General features: G+C 34.0%; 1 protein-coding gene across 5 annotated transcripts in view; it reads left to right on the top strand.

Moving 5' to 3' along the window:
• LOC118199880 (extracellular matrix organizing protein FRAS1-like) overlaps window positions 1-19,738 on the top strand; it is a 284,180-nt gene that overhangs the window by 232,121 nt on the left and 32,321 nt on the right. For 3 of the 5 annotated variants that reach the window (XR_015042588.1, XM_085821908.1, XM_085821909.1), the window contains exons 59-60: window positions 10,001-10,333; window positions 13,153-13,411. The exons of 1 other annotated variant lie outside the window; for it this stretch is intronic. Coding sequence is in view for 2 of the 4 variants with exons in the window: in XM_085821908.1 (XP_085678034.1) it covers window positions 10,001-10,333; window positions 13,153-13,411 (592 nt within the window). In the remaining 2 variants the exon portion in view is untranslated. The remainder of the gene's footprint in view (window positions 1-10,000; window positions 10,334-13,152; window positions 13,412-19,738) is intronic. One more of the 5 variants, XR_015042590.1, reaches the window with a different exon arrangement.

Here is a 19,738-nt window from a genome sequence, read left to right as displayed (position 1 = left end):
GCGGTATCTTAGAACGCGGTTAGGTTAGTTACGTTTAGAGAGCCTCGTAGGTAGTCACTTGTTATTATTCATTTTTAGTTTCTTATTTTTATTTTACCGCCGGGTCGGCGTAGTTTGTGAGCGTCAAGAGCACGCATCTGTAATTTCTAAAGTTGAATAAAAAGAGATTTAAACCCTTCTCAAGACCTTGTGTACTTTCCAGTTCTTAGCAGTCACCACTATTGTTGAGTGCAGGTTGGGGCCGCGCAACATTACATTGGCGCCCGAACACTTGTCGAACTGAAATGGCCGAAAACTGGATGGAAGCTGCGGGACAAGTCCAACAACAAGAAATGGCAAGCCAATTGGAAGGATTTGGATACCTGGTCCAGACGATGAGAGCGTCAATCAAGCCAAACGTCAATTTCGACGGAAAAAATTCGGTGGCGATATTTCTAGAAGGCCTCGAAAATCACTTCCTGCTCTACCCTGTGCCTGAAAGACAAAAAGTTGCCATCGCAACATCTGCACTAAGAGGACAGGCCTCGCTATGGTGGAAGAATATAGGCAAATTTTTATTAGGAGAATTCGGAGGCCAGACATATACATTTGAAAATTTCAAAAAATCGTTATTAAAGGCCTTCCCCATAGTGAAAGACCGAGCAAGGCTAGAAGCCGAACTATATAGTTTTTATCAACGTAATATAGAAGAGTTGACGGACTTTATTCTGCGAAAAATTCAGCTGACGGATATGCTGTTTGGGAAAAAACCCGACGCGGAGATTATTTAAATAATCTTACCAAGATTGCTACCTGCTGTTCAAGATTACTTCGAAATTAGAAACCCAAGCACATTGCAGGAACTCTTCGAATTGGCGGTCAAGTTCCAAAATCGCAGAATAGAGGAAAAAGCTAGAGGGGCATCGTATTCTCAAAGTATCCGAAGGCGATCTTCAAATGAGCAAACCAGAAACGCAAATCGCTCTTATGAGGAAAAGAACTATCAAGCTAACTCATCCAAGCTCGAAGGTCAAGGCCCAAAAAGGAAATTTGAAAACAACCGTCCGCGTACCCAGAAGGCAGAAGTTGAAAGGAAAGCTTTAAACGAGTAGAGGGGCCTGTAAAAGCGAGGGTCCAGACCCCGGAAGTTTCGAAAAAACCCTCAAGAAGATACTTAAATACGGTCATCGTAAAAAACTCACAATTGCCGATTATACAAGTCCTGGTTGGCGATGTACCAGTAGAAGCCCTCATCGATACAGGAGCAGAAGGTAATTTTATGACTGATATTTTTTAAGAAGAATTTTAATAGGTTACGATTATTTAAAAATAAAATCACAGAAATCATAGTAGCGCAAGGACAAACTTGTCAATGTATTGGAAAACTATCTTTAAAAATACAGGTTCAAAACGAAAGCCTTAAAGTATTAATTTTTGTAGTAAAAAACTTGCAAAGTCCACTTATTTTAGGTATGGAGTTTTTAAAACCCGCGAAGGCCAAACTGAATTTTCAGGAAAATTCTATTGTGCTGGAGATGGATCGGAGGGTGGTGGAACCAGTGGAACAACCGCAAGTTGACCTTAGCCATTTGAATGACCATGAAAACCAAGCCATCCAGCAAGTGGAGAGTACTTTTTCAAACTTGTTTTCAGAACGGCCTGGTAGTTGTCAAATTATTACGCATGATATTCAGTTAATTGCCGACAAACCCTGTAGGACTAAACCTTACCGCTATGATAAACAGAAAGAACAAATCATCGAAGAACATATTCAGGAAATGTTAAAGAACCAGATAATAACGCCCATAAATAGTGAGTACGCGAGTCCAGTCGTACTACGTAGGAAAAAGAACGAGTTTCCTCCTTTGGATAAAAGGGCTTGGAGGTTTGCTATCGATTACAGAAAACTTAATAGGGTTACTAAATTCCCAGTTTACCCTTTGCCGGTTATAGAGGAAATTATTAGAAAGATTAAATCTACAAGATACATGACTACGTTGGACTTAACGTCTGGCTACTATCAAATAGCTATGAGACCCGAAGACATACATAAAACTGCGTTTATAACAAAATCGGGCACTTATGCATTTTTACGTATGCCCTTTGGGTTGTGTGGGGCCCCGTCAACATTCCAGAGAGCTATGGACATTGTTCTAAAGCCTGTTCTAGGAAAATCGACTTTAATCTATCTAGATGATATAATTATAACGAGTAATACGTTGGAACAACATATTAAAGACCTAGAAGAAGTTTTTAAATTATTAAAAGAGGCCGGTCTTACAATTAACGCCTCAAAATGCAAGTTCGCAACTAAAGAACTTAAATATCTGGGTTATAAAATTTCGCAAAAGGGTATAGAAACTCAAGATTAAAAAAAAAAAGCCATCAAAAATTTCCCACCTCCCAACACCGCCAAGAAACTTTCTTCTTTCCTTGGGTTATGTTCTTATTATCGGTCATTCATAAAACATTTTGCTAATATTGTTGAACCCTTGTTAGTAATTAAAAGAAAGAAAAGTAAATTCACGTGGACAGCAGAAGCAAATACCGCATTTGAAAGGTTAAAAGAAGCGCTCATCAATGCGCCTGTTTTGAAATTCCCGGAGGGCGACGAAAACCTGGAAATTGCAGCAGATGCGTCGGACTATGCTGTAGGTGCAGTTCTCATGCAAAATAGCCATCCTTTGGCATTTTTTTAGTAAAACGTTGAACCCTATACAAAGGAATTATACAGCTACAGAGAGAGAAACATTAGCCGTATTAATGGCTGTACACAAATTTCGAGTTTATTTCGGCAAAGCGCCAGTAACAGTCTTTTCGGATCATACGGCTGTTGGTAGACTTTACTCGGGGAAAACCTAACGCCCAGGTTAATAATATGGGCTTTAAAACTTCAAGAATATAATCTCATAATTAAATATAAACCGGGTAAGGAAAACAATGTAGCTGACGCACTTTCTCGTATAAAACTGGACGATGAAGGAAATGAACTCAAATGCGCTGTGTTGACTTCAAAAATTTTAGATTCTAGAGAAACAATTATTGCTGAATTGAAGGCTGATCCTGAATTTGGAAGTATCTATGCATATTTGAAAGACCCCGTAAGCTTTGAGCACACAGATATCGATGCGATAATAAATAGAGCAGAAAACTATGAAATAATAGATAATTTATTATTTTATACGAAAACAACAAACGAAAATCTCAAGGGCAAACCAGTCATCCCAGCCTCTCTTCGATTAAGCATTTTGAAGGAATTACACGACGCGAAAACAGCGGGTCATTTAGGGGTCAGAAAGACTTTAAAAAGGGTATGCGAGGCGGTATATTTCCCGCAATTATACAAAATAGTAACTGCATATGTCAGGTCCTGTAATCAATGTCAGTTAATAAATGATATTAATTACAGCCCGGCCGGGTACTTAAATAGCATTCGCGCTACATTTCCGAATGAAATTTTAGGCATAGATCTTCTTGGTCCTTTCCCCCAGAGTGAGTTAAATAAAAATCGTTTTCTTTTAGTAATTGTAGATCATTTTTGAAAATGGACAGAAATTGTTCCACTTAAACGCGCGTCAGCCAAAACAGTCGCAGATGCATTCTTACACAGATACATTTTAAAATACGGTGCACCGATAAAAGTCATTAGCGATAACGGTAAACAATTCGTTAGCCAAATATTTGAAAACATTTGCACTGGACTTGGCATACGCCATATCAAAATGGTTCCGTATAGACCACAGGCAAACATCGCAGAAAGAGTTAATAAAAATATTGTAAAAATAATTCGAAGTTATGTTAGCACACATCACAAGCGCTGGGATGGCTACATAAATGAGTTAGCTTATGCTTTAAGAACGGCAAATCACGATACTACGGGAAAACCTCCAGCAGAATTATTGTTAGGACGGAAGTTAATTACGCCATTGGATAAATTATTCTTTGTGCAACAAAGAGAGCAAGAATTTAAACATAAAGATGTGCAAAAACTCATTGACCAGGCGGTTAAAAGCTCGGATACGGCAAGAAATAAACAAAAATTATACTATGATAGAACACGCCGTGAAGCAGATTTTAAAGTTGGTGATAAAGTGTTGAAGCGGAAATTTTCTTTATCAAGTGCCCCAGACAATTTTACTGCAAAGTTATCTCCAAAATTTGAAGGCCAATATGTAATTCAGGAAATCAAGAGAGTCGTATTGTACCTTAAGAACGAGAGAGGGGAAATCTGTAAAGCAAGTCCCGATCAGGTGAAAAAATATTATAATCAAAATGATTTTGAAATCCTTAAACGTTTCTTGCAGGACTCAAGCGTAAAAGAAGTAGAAGGTCCAGAAGTAACGTCACCCGCTCCACCACCCAAGAAGCAGAGAACTGAAGAGAAACCTAGCCCTGCTACAAGTCATGCGACGGTACCGAAAAGAAGAAATGAAAACGTTCAGACTCCAGCATTTAAGAAATACAAGAAAGCAACGCCGCCGCTTAAAGAAGCTTTGGTAAAGAGGAAAAGACCAGTTACAACGTATCGCAGTAGAAATTCTGCATCGAGGAAAACGCTTCCAGGGCTAGAAAATCAGGTGCAAACACGGCCGCCGTTCTCGAGAACGAAAAGACAGCAGGAGGAACGAAAAGACCACCACCAACAGAAGAAATTCAGGCACGATTCCAGACCGGAGGACGCCAAGACCAGCCGTCCAGGGGCAAAACGGAAAAGACAGCAACCCGAGGACTACCACTCCAAGAGGCCAGCATACAGAGGGCGAAAAAGAAAAAACAACATGGACGAAACTCGAAGGACACAAAGGAGACGACTGACGTCGATGAATTCCATATCGTGGGAGCAGTTCTGCCAGAAGAGGATGTCGGAGTTCCAATCATCGAAAACTCAAAGATAAGTTAAAATCTTCTATAATTTTTTTTTTCTTTTGTTCCGAAATGTTATGCGTAAATACGAAGTTCTATGTTTTGACGGAAGTCAATTTATCTCGGTTGAGACTTAGTTTTGTTTTACTTTATTTAGCTAAGGCAAAAGTATTATTTTCTTTCAGTATAAAATCTAAAGAACAAGCAGTTTCTGTTGGTCGAAAGACTAATTCTGTTATGTTAAAGCCAAAATTGGGCCGAAAGTAAAATAACTTCGTATTCTTGTATTAATGAGAACTTTAGTTTCAGTGCCGCCAGCTTGGCGAAGAATGCGTGAAGAAAAAAAAAAATTTTTTTTCTCTTATTCATTTTATGGTAAATTGCAAAAATCATATGGATTAGAATTTTGTAAATATACGTAAATACTTGAAAGTTATGTAAAAGTAGAATTTAGTCTAGAAGCATAAAATTTTAGATGCTAAAAGTAAATGCTCAAAAGAAATGAATTCAAATTTAAGTATTAAACTGTAGATAAAAATCATGCTTTAGAGCGAAAGCCTGCATGTCTAAAGGTGAATGAGGGGGAATTTAGAATGAATGTTTTTTGTAGGGTTCTCCACCTACACTTGAATTTTAACAATGTTATAAAATAGCTCATCGAGTTTTAGAATGTCGAGTAAGGTGTGTCTATTTGGTCGTTGAATTCTAACAAATCATTGTGGTTAGGGGAAGTGTTGCAATACTAAAACACGAATATTCCCGCTTGACACCACACATGGTGGAGAGCCAGGGTAAAGTTAAATTCATGTTTGAATACTTGAATTAATGTGAATTAAGCAGTAACTAAGGAAAATAAATCGATCAAAAACAAACTTTATTCAGTGTCAAGAAAGTGTAAATTATAATGTATTTAGAAAGATACTGATACTTATTCCTTCCAGATGCTGGAAGGAAGAGAACAGATTGATTGTCCAGGAAAGGTTGCTGTAAGAAGAGAGGGTTAAATAAGTATCTACAGAAATTTATTCTAACTTTTGTGAGAAAACAGTTTTTTTATGTAAACGAGGCTCTTAAATTTTAGTTCAGAATTGTGGAAACTTTTCAACAGGTCGTTTCTAGGACCTGCTTCCAAGTTTACCAAATTCTGGCAGCGGCAAATGTAGGGTTTATATTTATTTTAACTAACATTTATTTTAAGTTTAAAATATCTTTCCTGTCAAGCCTTACTTTCCCCTGGAACTGCCAATGCCAGAGTATGTAAATTTTAGTAGAACGCGCAAAGTATTCAAAATAGTCAGCGGAAGTATTCTGAGTTAAATAGAAGGGAAACGAGTTCGAAAGTGTGCTTTCTTGCTTCACGAGCGTGGAGGTGGCTAGGTAAAAATTGAAGAACCACGCGTTTCGGCCTGTGTGCTTGCCTCGGCAGATAGTTAAATCTTTCAGCGTAATATTCAGAAGTTTGCTGAATTATCAGCGGTATCTTAGAACGCGGTTAGGTTAGTTACGTTTAGAGAGCCTCGTAGGTAGTCACTTGTTATTATTCATTTTTAGTTTCTTATTTTTATTTTACCGCCGGGTCGGCGTAGTTTGTGAGCGTCAAGAGCACGCATCTGTAATTTCTAAATTTGAATAAAAAGGGATTTAAACCCTTCTCAAGACTTTGTGTACTTTCCAGTTCATAGCAGTCACCACTATTGTTGCGTGCAGGTTGGGAGCGCGCAACATTACAAACTGTTCATGAAATAATAAAAAAATATAATAAAAAAATAATAATAATAAAAAAACTAAGACTTCTCTCCTGCTTCTTTGTCATATTATAAAATTTAATTTTCGCTGGTGTATATATATGCATATATAAATTTCTTTTACTTTTATTGTATTATCGCATAAAATATTTAGTTTTAGGAACTTTTCTAAACGACTGACTTTATTAAAAATCGATTACGATTTTTTCGCTGCATTATGAAAACAAATTTCAAATTGTACAGAATGGCTTCAGCCAAGTCTTCTGGAAATTGATTCAAAAAGAAACAGCCATACATTAGTTATTTAAAGTTGTAAGATTCCTGTTTTTAAGTTAAAGCTGAAAGTGAGGAATCTTAAGAACTGGTAAGGGAATAATCGCTTAGTTCAGTGAACAGAAAGCAGAACTCAAGAAGGGTTAAATATCCTTTATTATTCAAAATAAAACTAACAGACGACTCCTTCTTGAAGCTTACAATAAAGCCTCCATTCGGGCTTGAACTCAGGAATACTAAGAAGTAAAACGTAACTAAACTAAAAAGATATAGCCGAAGCTATCAAGATTCTAACAGAGTTGGCCCTTTAACGCTAACTAACGGCGAAGCTATCAAGGGCCTCAAGTACAGCCGAACGTAACAGTGGCTTAAGAGAGAGAGTAGCTTAAAAGGCGAACGCGCGCTGCTCAGAATATCTGGTTCTCTACCGAAATTAGTAGAACTTCAAAGTTAAATCTTCTTCTCCTCATTTGCATTTGACCCTGATTCTGAAAATACGTTTTGGCCGGAAGTTGTAATCTGAAATTAAGAATGGGCAGGAAAGTAAATTTAACTAAAAATTAACTGTTAGATAACGTAAGATAAATCTTTCAAAGTAATTATTTTTAATCTGAAAAACTGTCAAAAACATTTATAATTTATCATATTGACTGAGCTAAGTATAATATGCTTACTTTTTTCAACACGACACAGCCTTTTAATGAGATCGTTTCGGGGTTTTAATTATTTAGTCACTACTTATAACCAATATAAAAAATTTCTCCACCTTTTAAACACGCCCCCTACTTTGAAAATATTTAAACCACAAAACATCAGCGATTCTTTAAATACATAAAGGGAAATAACAAATGATTTGCATAAAGATAATGTTTAAAAAATAAAATTACTGTAAAAGGATTATCTGATGTAATTTTCTTTTGAGATAAGGATGTACATTTAGAGATTATAAAGAATCTGAAAGTTCATCAAATAAAGCTGATTTAGTTTCTTTTCTTAAGAGGTAAGAATGTGCATTTGGAGGTTATAAAAAAAAACAGTGTGAAAATTCATCGTAATCATTGTAGAATTCTGGAAATTCATTAAAATATTGTGTACATAGGTTTTGTAATTTTTCCTGCTTATTATCCAATGATTTTAATTTATCGTGTGTTTAGATATTTATCGTAAGCTTTTAGATATATTTCAGCAATAATGTAAAATGAATCTCTTTGATTGCTTAACGATGAATTAGTAGATTAAGTACTTAATTTAACGATGAATTAGTAGATTAAGCTATCGTTTCTCGACCGTTGCACAATTGCAGAAAATTAAGAAGACATTGTAGTGCAAGGTCTCATATCCATACAAAATGCAGTGCACAACAGCTGTTTATTTCTTCCTAATTTCAAGTCAGGGAATTTGAGAAGACAATCACGTTGTAGATTTCTGAAGACTGTATCATAAATTCTCATTTTTATGACAAATGTTGAGCAAAGAATGTTTGTAAAACATCATTTGATTTAACTTTGAAGTTCTACTAATTTCGGTAGAGAACCAGATATTCTGAGCAGCGCGCGTTCGCCTTTTAATGGTTATGATCACTGACGAGGAACCCATTATCAGTTATAGAATATTCAAATGGCCGACGAGTGATTGTGTGAAGTGATTGTGATTATGTACAATGGCAGAATATAGCTTTACGACTCTGGCGTAGGCACTGCTACATTCCAGTGGTCTACGCCGAGATTCTACTAGGCTTTACCTTTTTTGTAATGCAATTGATGTAGACTACTTATAAATGGATGACAAAATTCGCCCACACAATGTAAATGAAGTGTTCGAAAAACTGGAAGAAAGTCACTGAGTGACGGGAAAAAATGTATATCTTCTAAATTCAATCTCTTATAGCACGCTTAAAACAGTTAGTTCTCGGTACACATTTTGCATAAAAATTGTTCCCTTCCCTAACCGTGCAGGAACTCTAACTCATTCTGAGAGACGAAAGGGAAAATACCTACGAAATTCTTCTTAATAATTTAGTGGAGAGCTTGCATAATTGATACCAAATGTGCGTTGAATGTCCAAGCAGGCCATACGTGCTATTGAAGGGACTCATATCTAATCATCATTTCGGTAGGTAGGAACATTTTCAATGACTATTTGCTCTTCCGTGTGGCGAAATCTCTGCTATTTTGTATTATAAAGAGTTCACACACATCTATTAATAGGCTAATCGATGTCTATTATTACTTATTCCCAAAACTATCTCTCTTGTCTACATAGTAGTTATCAAATAGTATAGGTACCACGTTGAACATCAGATTTGAAATTTCTAAGTTATCTTTTGATACGATTTTGTTTAATGATTTGTAAAATAAAATCCAGTTATCTCTCGCGTGGAGTTATAAAGAACTGCCAAGAACAATAGTTCTATTATTGTGATATTAGCATAAATCGAACTGCAACAAGAAGTAATCTGGCACATGATTAAGTTTAGAAGAAAATTAGGCTAAAACGTTCAATTGTAAGTTCGATTGAAAAACTTAACTATTTAATAGACTGGAAAAAAAGTCAAACAAACGTGAAAAAGGACTCATGTTTCACGAAATGGAAATGTTTCACTAAGATTTTTATTCAAGTTGGCACAAAATGAAAGATGAATGGAGTTCGAGTGAAAATAAACTGCCAAAATTTAGCTGTAAATAAATTGTCTAATAAATTTTTACTACAATAAATAGAGGGATATATTCTCGGCTTATTTTTATTGGGTAATATACAATACAGAGGTAAAAATATAAAATGTTGCTTTAACCAATGAAAAGTTTAAATTTTCTTATTTTTAAAAATAAAAAATAGACTAAAGGGCCTGGTTTGTAATTCAAGGTATCCACTGATGAAGAAATTATTTCTCCAGTATGTTATATTTATTAATTCCTGAACTATGCATATAGTTTTACCGGTGCCGGATTTACGTATAAGCTGAACAAGCAATAGCTTAGGGCCCCCATTTTCTTTCCCTTCCTTTAAAACTTGTAGCACATCCCATATAAAAAATTGGCTCATATACCTCATAAAGGGCCCCATATCTCAAACAGCTTAGGAACTCGTCAAATCTAAATCCGGTCCTGGGTTTTATTCTAATTTTGTTTACTTATTTTTAGGATGGGCTTCTTCCTTTGTTATCAACTCATCCATTGCATAACGTCGAGTTCCTCTTATCCCAGAATATTTACAGACAGCAACATGTATGTTCCAATTTGCTACAATCAGCCATCACACAAACAGAAGTAAATAGAGGATTTTTAAAAAACCTGAAACCTACAGTTTATGACATGAATAAAGCTTTTCCTTATCATGGAGACCAATGCAGTAACGAAACACATCTTCTATATCAGCATCTAGATCTAAAAAAGTGCAAGTGGACATTTGACGCATGGTACAGTATGAGCGAACTTGTAGAACTTTGCGGTGGAAGTGTGACATCCGATTTTAAGGTAATTTTTACAACTATATATATTTAAATAAACGTTTTGATGATATAAACATCTTTATCAACATAATTCCCATTTTTCTGACACATCAGTGTGTCAAGACTATTGCAAATTGTTAATGACACCTTGTTGCCAGCCCATCAAGCATCATATAAATAATATAACTTTTAATTAGTCATTTAAAAACAATATGGTTTATTTTTTATTAATACTGATGTGATAACATGTTTACTAAATTAATAAATTTTATTAAAATTAATACCAAATGTTACATGGTTTGTACACTGCGAAACAAAATTTAAATACCATTTGTGTAAGTTATGAAAGACTTTTCTAATGTTACATGGTTTGTACATAGCGGGGGGGAAAGGGGGGACAGTATTATTTCTCCCGTTCTACTGGGCCGATTGACGAAATTCAAATTGCGTTTTTCGTGTCTCGAAAGCGCGACTTAGGATACACATTAGATTTATCTATAGCATTGTTCTAATATAGCTATTTTGACACAAAATCGGACTTTTTCTGAAATAGTTATAATGAAATAAATTATAACTTTTTAATAACATAAAAAAACACTTTTGAGAATTTGTTAAATGAGGGGTTTTAGATATTAGATTACTTAATGCAGTTTTGAAATGATTTCATTCCTCTTACAAGCCAGAGAATTCTAGTAGGAGAATTTGGGAAGAGATTATTAGGATTTTTGAAATTATAGGCACAAGAATCGTCAACTATTAATTCATTTTGAATACTGAGTTATAAGGTTTAAAAGAATTAAGCTCATTTGTCTTACGACGTACTCCATTCTTCTAAACAATCATCAATTTCTTCTAATTCTTCGTCTTTAGCTTTTTCGTAATATCCATTATGTAATTTATTCAAATCTTGAAGCAGGGTTTTTAAGGAATCTAGCTCTGTTGCAGTTCTGTTATCTTTATAAATACTTCAGCAGCATCCGAAACGGCTATTGTGAATATTTGTTTTGTAGTTTCTATGAATTTTTCTGTACGAGTAAGCTCAGTTTTTCTACCTATTTAAAATAATGAGAGCCATTCTTCTGCAGCTCGATCAGTGCCGGTTTAAGCTCATTTCGGGCCCTCGGCCAGAAGATCCACGGGCCTCCTTGGCACTGGCGGATCCAAGAGCCCCTCCTTGGATCCGCTAACAAATGAAACAGAATTTTATTGTTTAATTTTTGTAGTAAAAACATATATAAAAATAAGAAACAAAACAATATTCTTATAAAAAATATTAAAAATAAAAAAATATTTTAAATTAGAACATAAAAAGGTAAAAATAAAAGTAACATTCTAAGATATAACATAACAAAAAATTATAATAGTCTTTTTCGTAACTTAATATTTGCAAACTGGCATATGATAGTATCACTATTAAGTTTCTCCACTGCGTTATATCCTATATATAGTAGGGATAATGAGGATGGAAGCTTTTCTTGACTCAAATTAAACCTTAAGTTATGTTTTTATGGTTTTTAGGGCCGACGCGTTAGAAATGGGTATCGTTAAATAAATTTGTAATAGAGTTAATATTCGGAAAAGTTGGTTTCGCCGTCTGGACAACTTCAAATTTTTCATAAATCGTGTTTTTGTTTAAATTTTTACACAATTCTTGAAAATGAATAATTTTGTTTTTCAAATGTTCTTTGGTTTCTTCAATATCGTTTCTATATTTCTCACAAAAAATGTTGATGGATACTTTGATTTCCTGCTTGTCTAGGGTGAAAAAATATTTAAACGCTGATGTTATTTATTCGTAACATATAATTCTTTTCTTAAGGTCTTGAGAAATATTGTCGCATATTACATTAAATACTTCAATTCTAAATCTTTCTTTCGCTTCTAAAGTGATTTCATTTTCAGTTGTTTCATCAAAAAATATTTTTCTCCTCTTCGCTCTTTTAATTTCATCTTTATAGTATATGTTCTTGGTATCCTTGCTTTCGAAGAAAAAGGTCTTTCTTTTCGTTCGTTTCGAGGATTATTTTCGCAAACCTACTAGTTGCAAGAAAACTAAGAACTAATTTGTTCCACAATATTTCAAGCTACAAAGCAAATGGAAATTGAAGCTACTAGAATAATCATAAAATACAATAAAATGCAAGTGACAGTAACCTCCTTAGAATTTTTACTCTCGTTGCCAGTTTTGAAAAAACACGCTTTTACCTTTTATTAAAAATAAATAGTGTAACAGCCAACAGGTGTTACTTCCTTTAGCTGCCACATTACAGACTGAGAAACATTTCACTGAATTGAAAACCACGATTTGTACCTTCCATACTCTTTACCAATGAGATCATCGGAATATTTGACATGATGGAAGCAATCTTGAGATTCATGAGTCCTGACAATTCATTGCAACACAATTATGATTTCACTGCAGTTCATGAGAGCATATATCGGCTGAGCAGTAGCAGTAAAATCTTGATTACAGGCCTTATCATATGACTCAGTAGGAGGTTAAGCAAAGTATAAATCCATTAAGAATTTATCTCAGAGCTTTCAACTTTTAAGTGCAAAAATATTTAATTTTTTCGTGTGAAATTGTATATTGTCTGATGTATTAAATGTGTTTTAAAATTTTGAAGAAAGATTTGGCTTAAAATTTTTATCCTAAACTGTATTTATTTTTATTTTAGTTATTAATCATCTTTTAATTTATTTTCATTGTAACTAATATTAATTGCTAGATAGTTTAAACAAGACATTTTTTCAAACTTACTTACCTTTAATTTACATTTTTACTTTATTGCGCACAAATTTCAAATACTTTTTAAATAATTTAATGATTTGTTACAATTTTAGGTGAGAGACACTGACCAAAATTACGTTACTGTTCTTCTTCCATTTTTTGTAACTTACGTATTTGCTGCAGCGCCGACAGGCTGGGCAACAATAGAACGCCACACAGAAATGGAGTTCTCATTTTTTTATGACGCATTTTTGTGGAAATCAGGTTCACATTCGGACAGCATATTGACAGCAAGTCTTACCATGGTTCGTGTCGGAACGGATTCTGAAGGCCATGTTTTCTTTGAGTTCAAGACAGTAGCAAAGTTCTATGGTAAGAGAAAACGCAGATCGAAAACCAATGAGTATCCTTACAGTTATTCACGTTTCATTGCTATACACTATTAGAAACAAATAACGTCAACACTTTTAACTCCGACAATTTTAATTTGATTACAAAAATAAAAACTATACAAATTTAAGAAGCAAAAGTTATTTTGCATTATGAAATTAAACAAATTCGAATAAATTCAATAACTCTAGCATACTGTCGCATTCTTTCTTTAACGGAAGCTGTTTAAAACAAGATTTACCGACTTTCTTAAAAGGATAATAATAATAATAATAACAATAATAATAAAAATGACATATAAGTGAAATAAATGATGCCGAAATACAGTACTGGCTATCCAAAACACAGCATTATGAAACACAAGGGAAAATGTCCGTTTATCGGGTGATCCTGTCCAACGTTTTTTGTCCTGTTTTCAGTTGTCTTTGCGCTTTTGCTTCATATTCTCAGAAACAAACGCGAAGATTCGCATTGATTTGCAACCCGAGAAACTAAAAATATTGAAGCACATTTTTCATAATATATCAGTTTTAACTTAATAGTGCATGTTTCGTTGTTTAAAATGAGATCACTAAAAATAATGGCATTATATTTTTTAACGGAAGTATTCTTTTCGAAGTTAAAAAAGAATGGCGGTCAACAGGTTTCCAACTCATCTGATCGGTATCTCCTCTGATTGCAAATAATTTAAAGTGACATTTTCCAATATTGTGAGCTTTTATACGAAAATATATTTCGATCATTTTTTTTTTTTTTTTTTTTTTTTTTTTTTGCCAAAATATTTTTTTGGTCCTCCGTCCCTCCATATCCAAACATATATAATGATGCAAATAGATTTTAGCGCAAAAATCAGAAAGAAATCTGATTAATTAATAATTGTAACTATTTTATTAATGTATAAATATTATAACTAATTATATAGAAATTTCTTTTTCTTTTAGCGTTTAACGTACATACATTTCAGCTCAAAGATAAAAAGGATATATAATAATTTTTACTTATTTTTAATTAATTTTTATAATAATTTAAAGTTTTTAACTATAATTAATTATAATTATAATTTTTAATTATAACTTTTATTTTTTTATTAAAAAATTTTTTATTATAATTTATTTTTAATTATAATATATTTATAATAATTATTTATTACGATAAAGGTATTATAATAAATTATTAAAATCATTATATTAGAAATCATTGTAATGATAATAAACAAAATCTGAAAGCTTTCAGATTTTATATTACGCCCAAAGTCATACATTTGAGCTAACCCTACTTTGGACTAAAATATTTAAAACTAACATATCTTTAGAATTTCCGATAGACAGTCTCGCGCACTGGAGATAAAAATATTTTATTTTATTCCGCACAGTGTGTTGCTTCTGCTCGCTTTCAAATCATTGAGTTTCGTAATAAAAATTTCGTTAAATTTTTAAAAATTTAAAATAGATGATACAAAAATTTGAAATTCCATATTCGAGCTTCCAGGTGTACATATTCGGATGGAGGATTACGTTACTTAAAATTTTACAGCTCTAGGTATTGTTGTTTTTTCACAAAGCGAGAAACATACATACAAACTCTTCATTATTTAATTTCTTTAAATATAATACAGGGCGGTAATATTGGGTGGCAATAATAATGAAAACTATGCGATAAAATATAATTACAATAACAATTTTCGTACCATAATAGCACAAGTCTATAAAAAAATTATTAAAAGATGTAGGTTTTTAAACGATTCCTATGCAGTTTTCAGTGCTGATTTTAAAGACTACTTTTTTTTTCTCAATTGTGTACGGTTTCTCTGCAAAATAAGGTAAGACCTTTAAGAAAAATGAACAAAAACATAATTTTTTATACATGTTTGCTTTAATTTTACTGCTGGTTAGCTACATAATAAATACGTAAATGTTTTAATAAAACTAGCAAAGATTAAATATGTTCTACAACATGATTATAAGTCTTTGTAGAAAGGTTTTTCGCTTCCCATCAAAACTTTCGGTACTTTTCCTGTTGTGAAACTTCAGAATTTCTCTTTTTAACGTCCAGCAGTAGTCTGGCATCATATTAGCGTTCCATTGCCTTTGATATCTTCATTCCATTTCCTCCATGTCTTGAAGAAAACGTTCTCCTTACTCCTCACTCACAGCTCCAATATTTCAGAAAAATAATCCAGGTGTGAGTGAAGGAAATAAACTTTTACATTCATGTTGCAGCCCAACTGCTTGTAGTTCTCCAACAAATAAGCAACAAATACTTTGTAGTTTGACTTTTTTTTTTTTTTTTTTTTTTTTCTCTGCCAGGAAAGCCGGCTACCACAAATTTAAAACACCACCAGGCTTTCTTTTCTGTGTTTTCCATTTCTTACTTAAAGTTTCCCTACCTCAAAAGTTTTCTTACGTCACGCCGAACTAATACACCTTCTCAAAGCTTTGTCTCAGATAAACCTGGAAACTGTTCACCAAGTCATCTAAAGCACGCTCCTTCTTAAAGTAGGTAGTAATAAGGGATTGGCTATTCTTTTTTAATATAATGTTGTTTTGGGCCACGACTATCTCATTCACAAATGAAGCATGAAGACGAGGTGTAGCCACTCTGTTGACCTAGCAACATATAAATCACTTTCAAATCACGGTATATCGTCCATTTATGATCAGACTCATAGAATTCTTTTAAATCATCTGAATTTGCGAGAGGAAAAGAAGCATATTGGTTACCATTATGATGAAGGACAGTGTATTTGATGCTTGCCAACACTCCAGGAATATTGTTACGAAAACCTAGGTCCCCTCCTTGTGGGAAAAAACGGCAGAAATTATTTTACTGTATATCGGTACCATGAAAACAGTTGCCAACAACCGCTTTTAAACAGGAGCCAACAACCGCTTTTAAACCTCTGCCGAATCCTTTGAAGGCCTAGGTCTCTTACTAAATCGTTTAATTCAGATTGAGTGAAAGGTTCTGGTTCATGACTACCTGGATCATAACAGTTCTTGCTGTCTTCATCACTGCTGCCATATGACAATGGATCTGTGTCGTCTAAAGTGCTATTTTCAAGTGTACCTGGAGGAGGAGGGAGGACTGGTAAATCAAGTCCATGGGGAAGAGGGCGAATAGCTGAAGGGACGTTGTGATATGAAATCTTTTTTTTTACTCTTTAAATTTAAATCTTGCACACAAAAAACCAAAAATAACAATCATCGCTATGGTTCGCATGTTCTCTCCAAATCGCAGATATTCCAAAACGAAATGATTTTTTCTTATCTTGGTACCATTAATTGAATTCTTCAATGCAGGCAGAGCATTTTGTGAAAAGTCCGAGGTTTATCTTAATCTCCCAATTTTATGCCGAAGTAAGCAACATAAACTTTTTTACAAAATCAGATATGTTTCTTTGCTGCTTTTTAACTGCTTAAATCTCACAAATACAGAAGAGACCTTGAGAATTAACAAATCCTATAAAAACCCTTTCTTTTGAAATAACAAATAATCAAAACTGAAAAGCGTCACTTGTTTCGCCTTCTGTGAACCGGATTTTACCAGGTTTGATGTATCGCCTTTGTTACGTTAACTTATGCGAAGAAAGATTTAATAAATTTTATATGATATACATAAAACTAACTACTAGACTAAAACTAACTAGATAGATACTAAAAAAAACGAGTTTGTATGTATGTCAGAAAAGCTTTAACAATGTAAACTTAATGTTTGATTTATAGCTCAGCTAAGGATTTTTTTTTTTTTTCATTATTTTTTCCGGATTCAGCACAAAACATTTTATAGGAATCACAGAGAAATTTTGAAACATTTTTTCATCGCAGACCTGTGTAGTTATTTGTTAACTTTGTCAAAAATTATTTATCTATAGCAAAGATAAACAAAGTTTCAAAAACACTCTAATTTTATTAACATATAAATAAATAAATAAATACACAAATTAAATCAAATATATATTCAATATATAAAACTAAAAGTCGGAACTAAAATGAAAAATAATAATTTCTCCGTTATGAAGGCCCTAACCAATTCTTTCTCTATGAAAGATGAAACCAAAAGGAATACATCTGAAATTAAAAGAAAATTCAAATACGTATACGAAACAGAAAATAATAAAAATTCAAACAATAAACTAATAAATATGTATTAATCTTCCCTGTTTAACGCTTCAAACAGAACTTGTCAAGAGAAAATTGTTGGAAGCCTTAAACCAATTTGATTAATATTGTTGTTTGATTTGCCAAGTTGATTTATACAATATATATACAGTGTAAGTAATACAATAAATGCAATCAAACAGTTAATTACAAATGCATGTTATCTTAGGTTTCTTAAAAATAATTTTCTGCCTCTTTGATTTAGTGCTTTTGTCTCTGTGCTTTGAACAAAATGAAAATAAACAGGGATAAAAAAGAGTGGAAAAAATTCCCTACTGCGTGGTTCATGTCCATCCACCTTATTTCGTGAATAAATTGATCCAACTGGCGCATTCTATTTGTGCTCATGGTCGCGGCTGCCGCAGCTGAACTGTGAAAAATTGTGAGTACAACAGGCTCCCGAATTTCATAAATATAATCACTGCTGTTGAGTACGCCAGCAGTGCATATTTGGTGGATACGTGAATAAAATCCAATGGCATTTCAAACCATAACTTTAAGTGACGGACAGGCATGATGATGTGTGACACAACAGTCATATGTGCCTCGATTGTGAAGCCTCCAGACTCCCATTGTCATTGTGAAGCTTCCAGACTCGATACGTACATCCTGCTGTTCTAGGCAGATTCGAAGTTCGCCTGAAATGACTGTGTGGTGCCATTCATTTGCCCATGTCTTGAGTTCAACGCGCCACTGCAACCGCATACGCCTATGGTTTTAGACAGTCAGCTTAGTACTGGACACCTTGCAGAGCCTTCTACTCTTCAAATAGTTCGGTCCGAGGTTCGAATCCCGCGAACGGGCTGACTGCATGGGTGTTTTCGTGGTTTTCCCCATGTGTAACGTGTATACGAGCCAGTTTCCCTTAGAAAGTCCTCCACGAAAGGCATCCCTCCTCTTAGGCAGATAGCCCTAGTGTGCTTTGCCGTAATTAAATACACCAACTACTCTTCAAATTACGTCGAATAGTAAGGGCTAACACAGGTTGTTGTGCAACAGAACGTTTTAAATCTTTCGGTAGCGTTCTTAATTTCTGTGAGATCCGTCACTGTTACATTCCACCTGGGACAGAACGGTGAAACAGCTGAATACTAGTCGTTTGATCAGGGTTTGAAACCCGGCAAACGAGATATATTCATGGGAAGTTTCGTGTATATCCTCATATGTAAAGTAAATATGAGCCAGTTGCCCTTAAAACATTGTCTATGAAGGCATTTGTGCCCATTAGGCAAAGAGCTTTCCAGTACTTTTCCATAATCTAAGTAATCCTTAATAACATTAATCCATAATTGTCATACGCCACCATATCCCCATCGCAGCGGAGGATTCCATATTTGCCATCACAGAGGCTTGATTCACGTGCATTGTCTAAAACAAGCATATGTTTTCCGGAAGAATAATCCTCTGTAAGCCTCAATTCTCTTCCGTCAAGCTCAGAAACTCTTTCGAATGACTGCGTTTTTTTACAACGAGAGAGATAGAGAGAAACTTTCCTGATAGGGAAAACACACAACTCCAGTGTTTAAAACAGCCGACTTTTCTCCCCTGTTTTATGGTGCATCTACGTGCCGTTACTGGAGCACATGATTTTGCCTATGTGCTGCAATACTAGTCATTTGCATGTTCGATATGAGCCTACTTACGGTGCAAATTTTAAACCTATTGGATGCCTCCATGCTTCCTTCACAGTGTTGTATTTTGGATAGCCAACTGTCTATTTACCTAATTTCTCCCTCTTTCTAAATCAGTCTACTGATATACAGCATATATGAATTTAACTTAAGAAAAAAGGTTTTCCACGAAATGTACTTTAGTCCTCTTAGCAGGCGCCTCTTCTCTCAGGGAAATAGTTTTAGCAGGATTTGTCGTATTTGACCAAGCAAGCAAACAAATATGAGTGAGCCGTAGTTTATCGCATGGCTTTTTTTAAAAAAATTTACGTAATAACTCAGTGTCAACATTAGCATTTTAAGAATTCTAAAGTCTGATTTAAGTATGTTTCAAAACTAGCAGTTTGAAGTTTTCCATTAATTTTTTATAACTATTAATCCTTTTACTTTCTTTTTTTTTTATCTCATTCTCCACCTTCCTTTTTATTTGTGTACTTGAAAAAATTAAATGCAATTGTGTTTGAGTATTTTAATGAATATGT

Source organism: Stegodyphus dumicola, chromosome 8 (assembly GCF_044657685.1).
Source record: "Stegodyphus dumicola isolate Sdum_Otavi_A_Nest chromosome 8, ASM4465768v1".
NCBI lineage: Eukaryota > Metazoa > Arthropoda > Arachnida > Araneae > Eresidae > Stegodyphus > Stegodyphus dumicola.
This window is presented reverse-complemented; position numbering and strand designations above follow the sequence as displayed.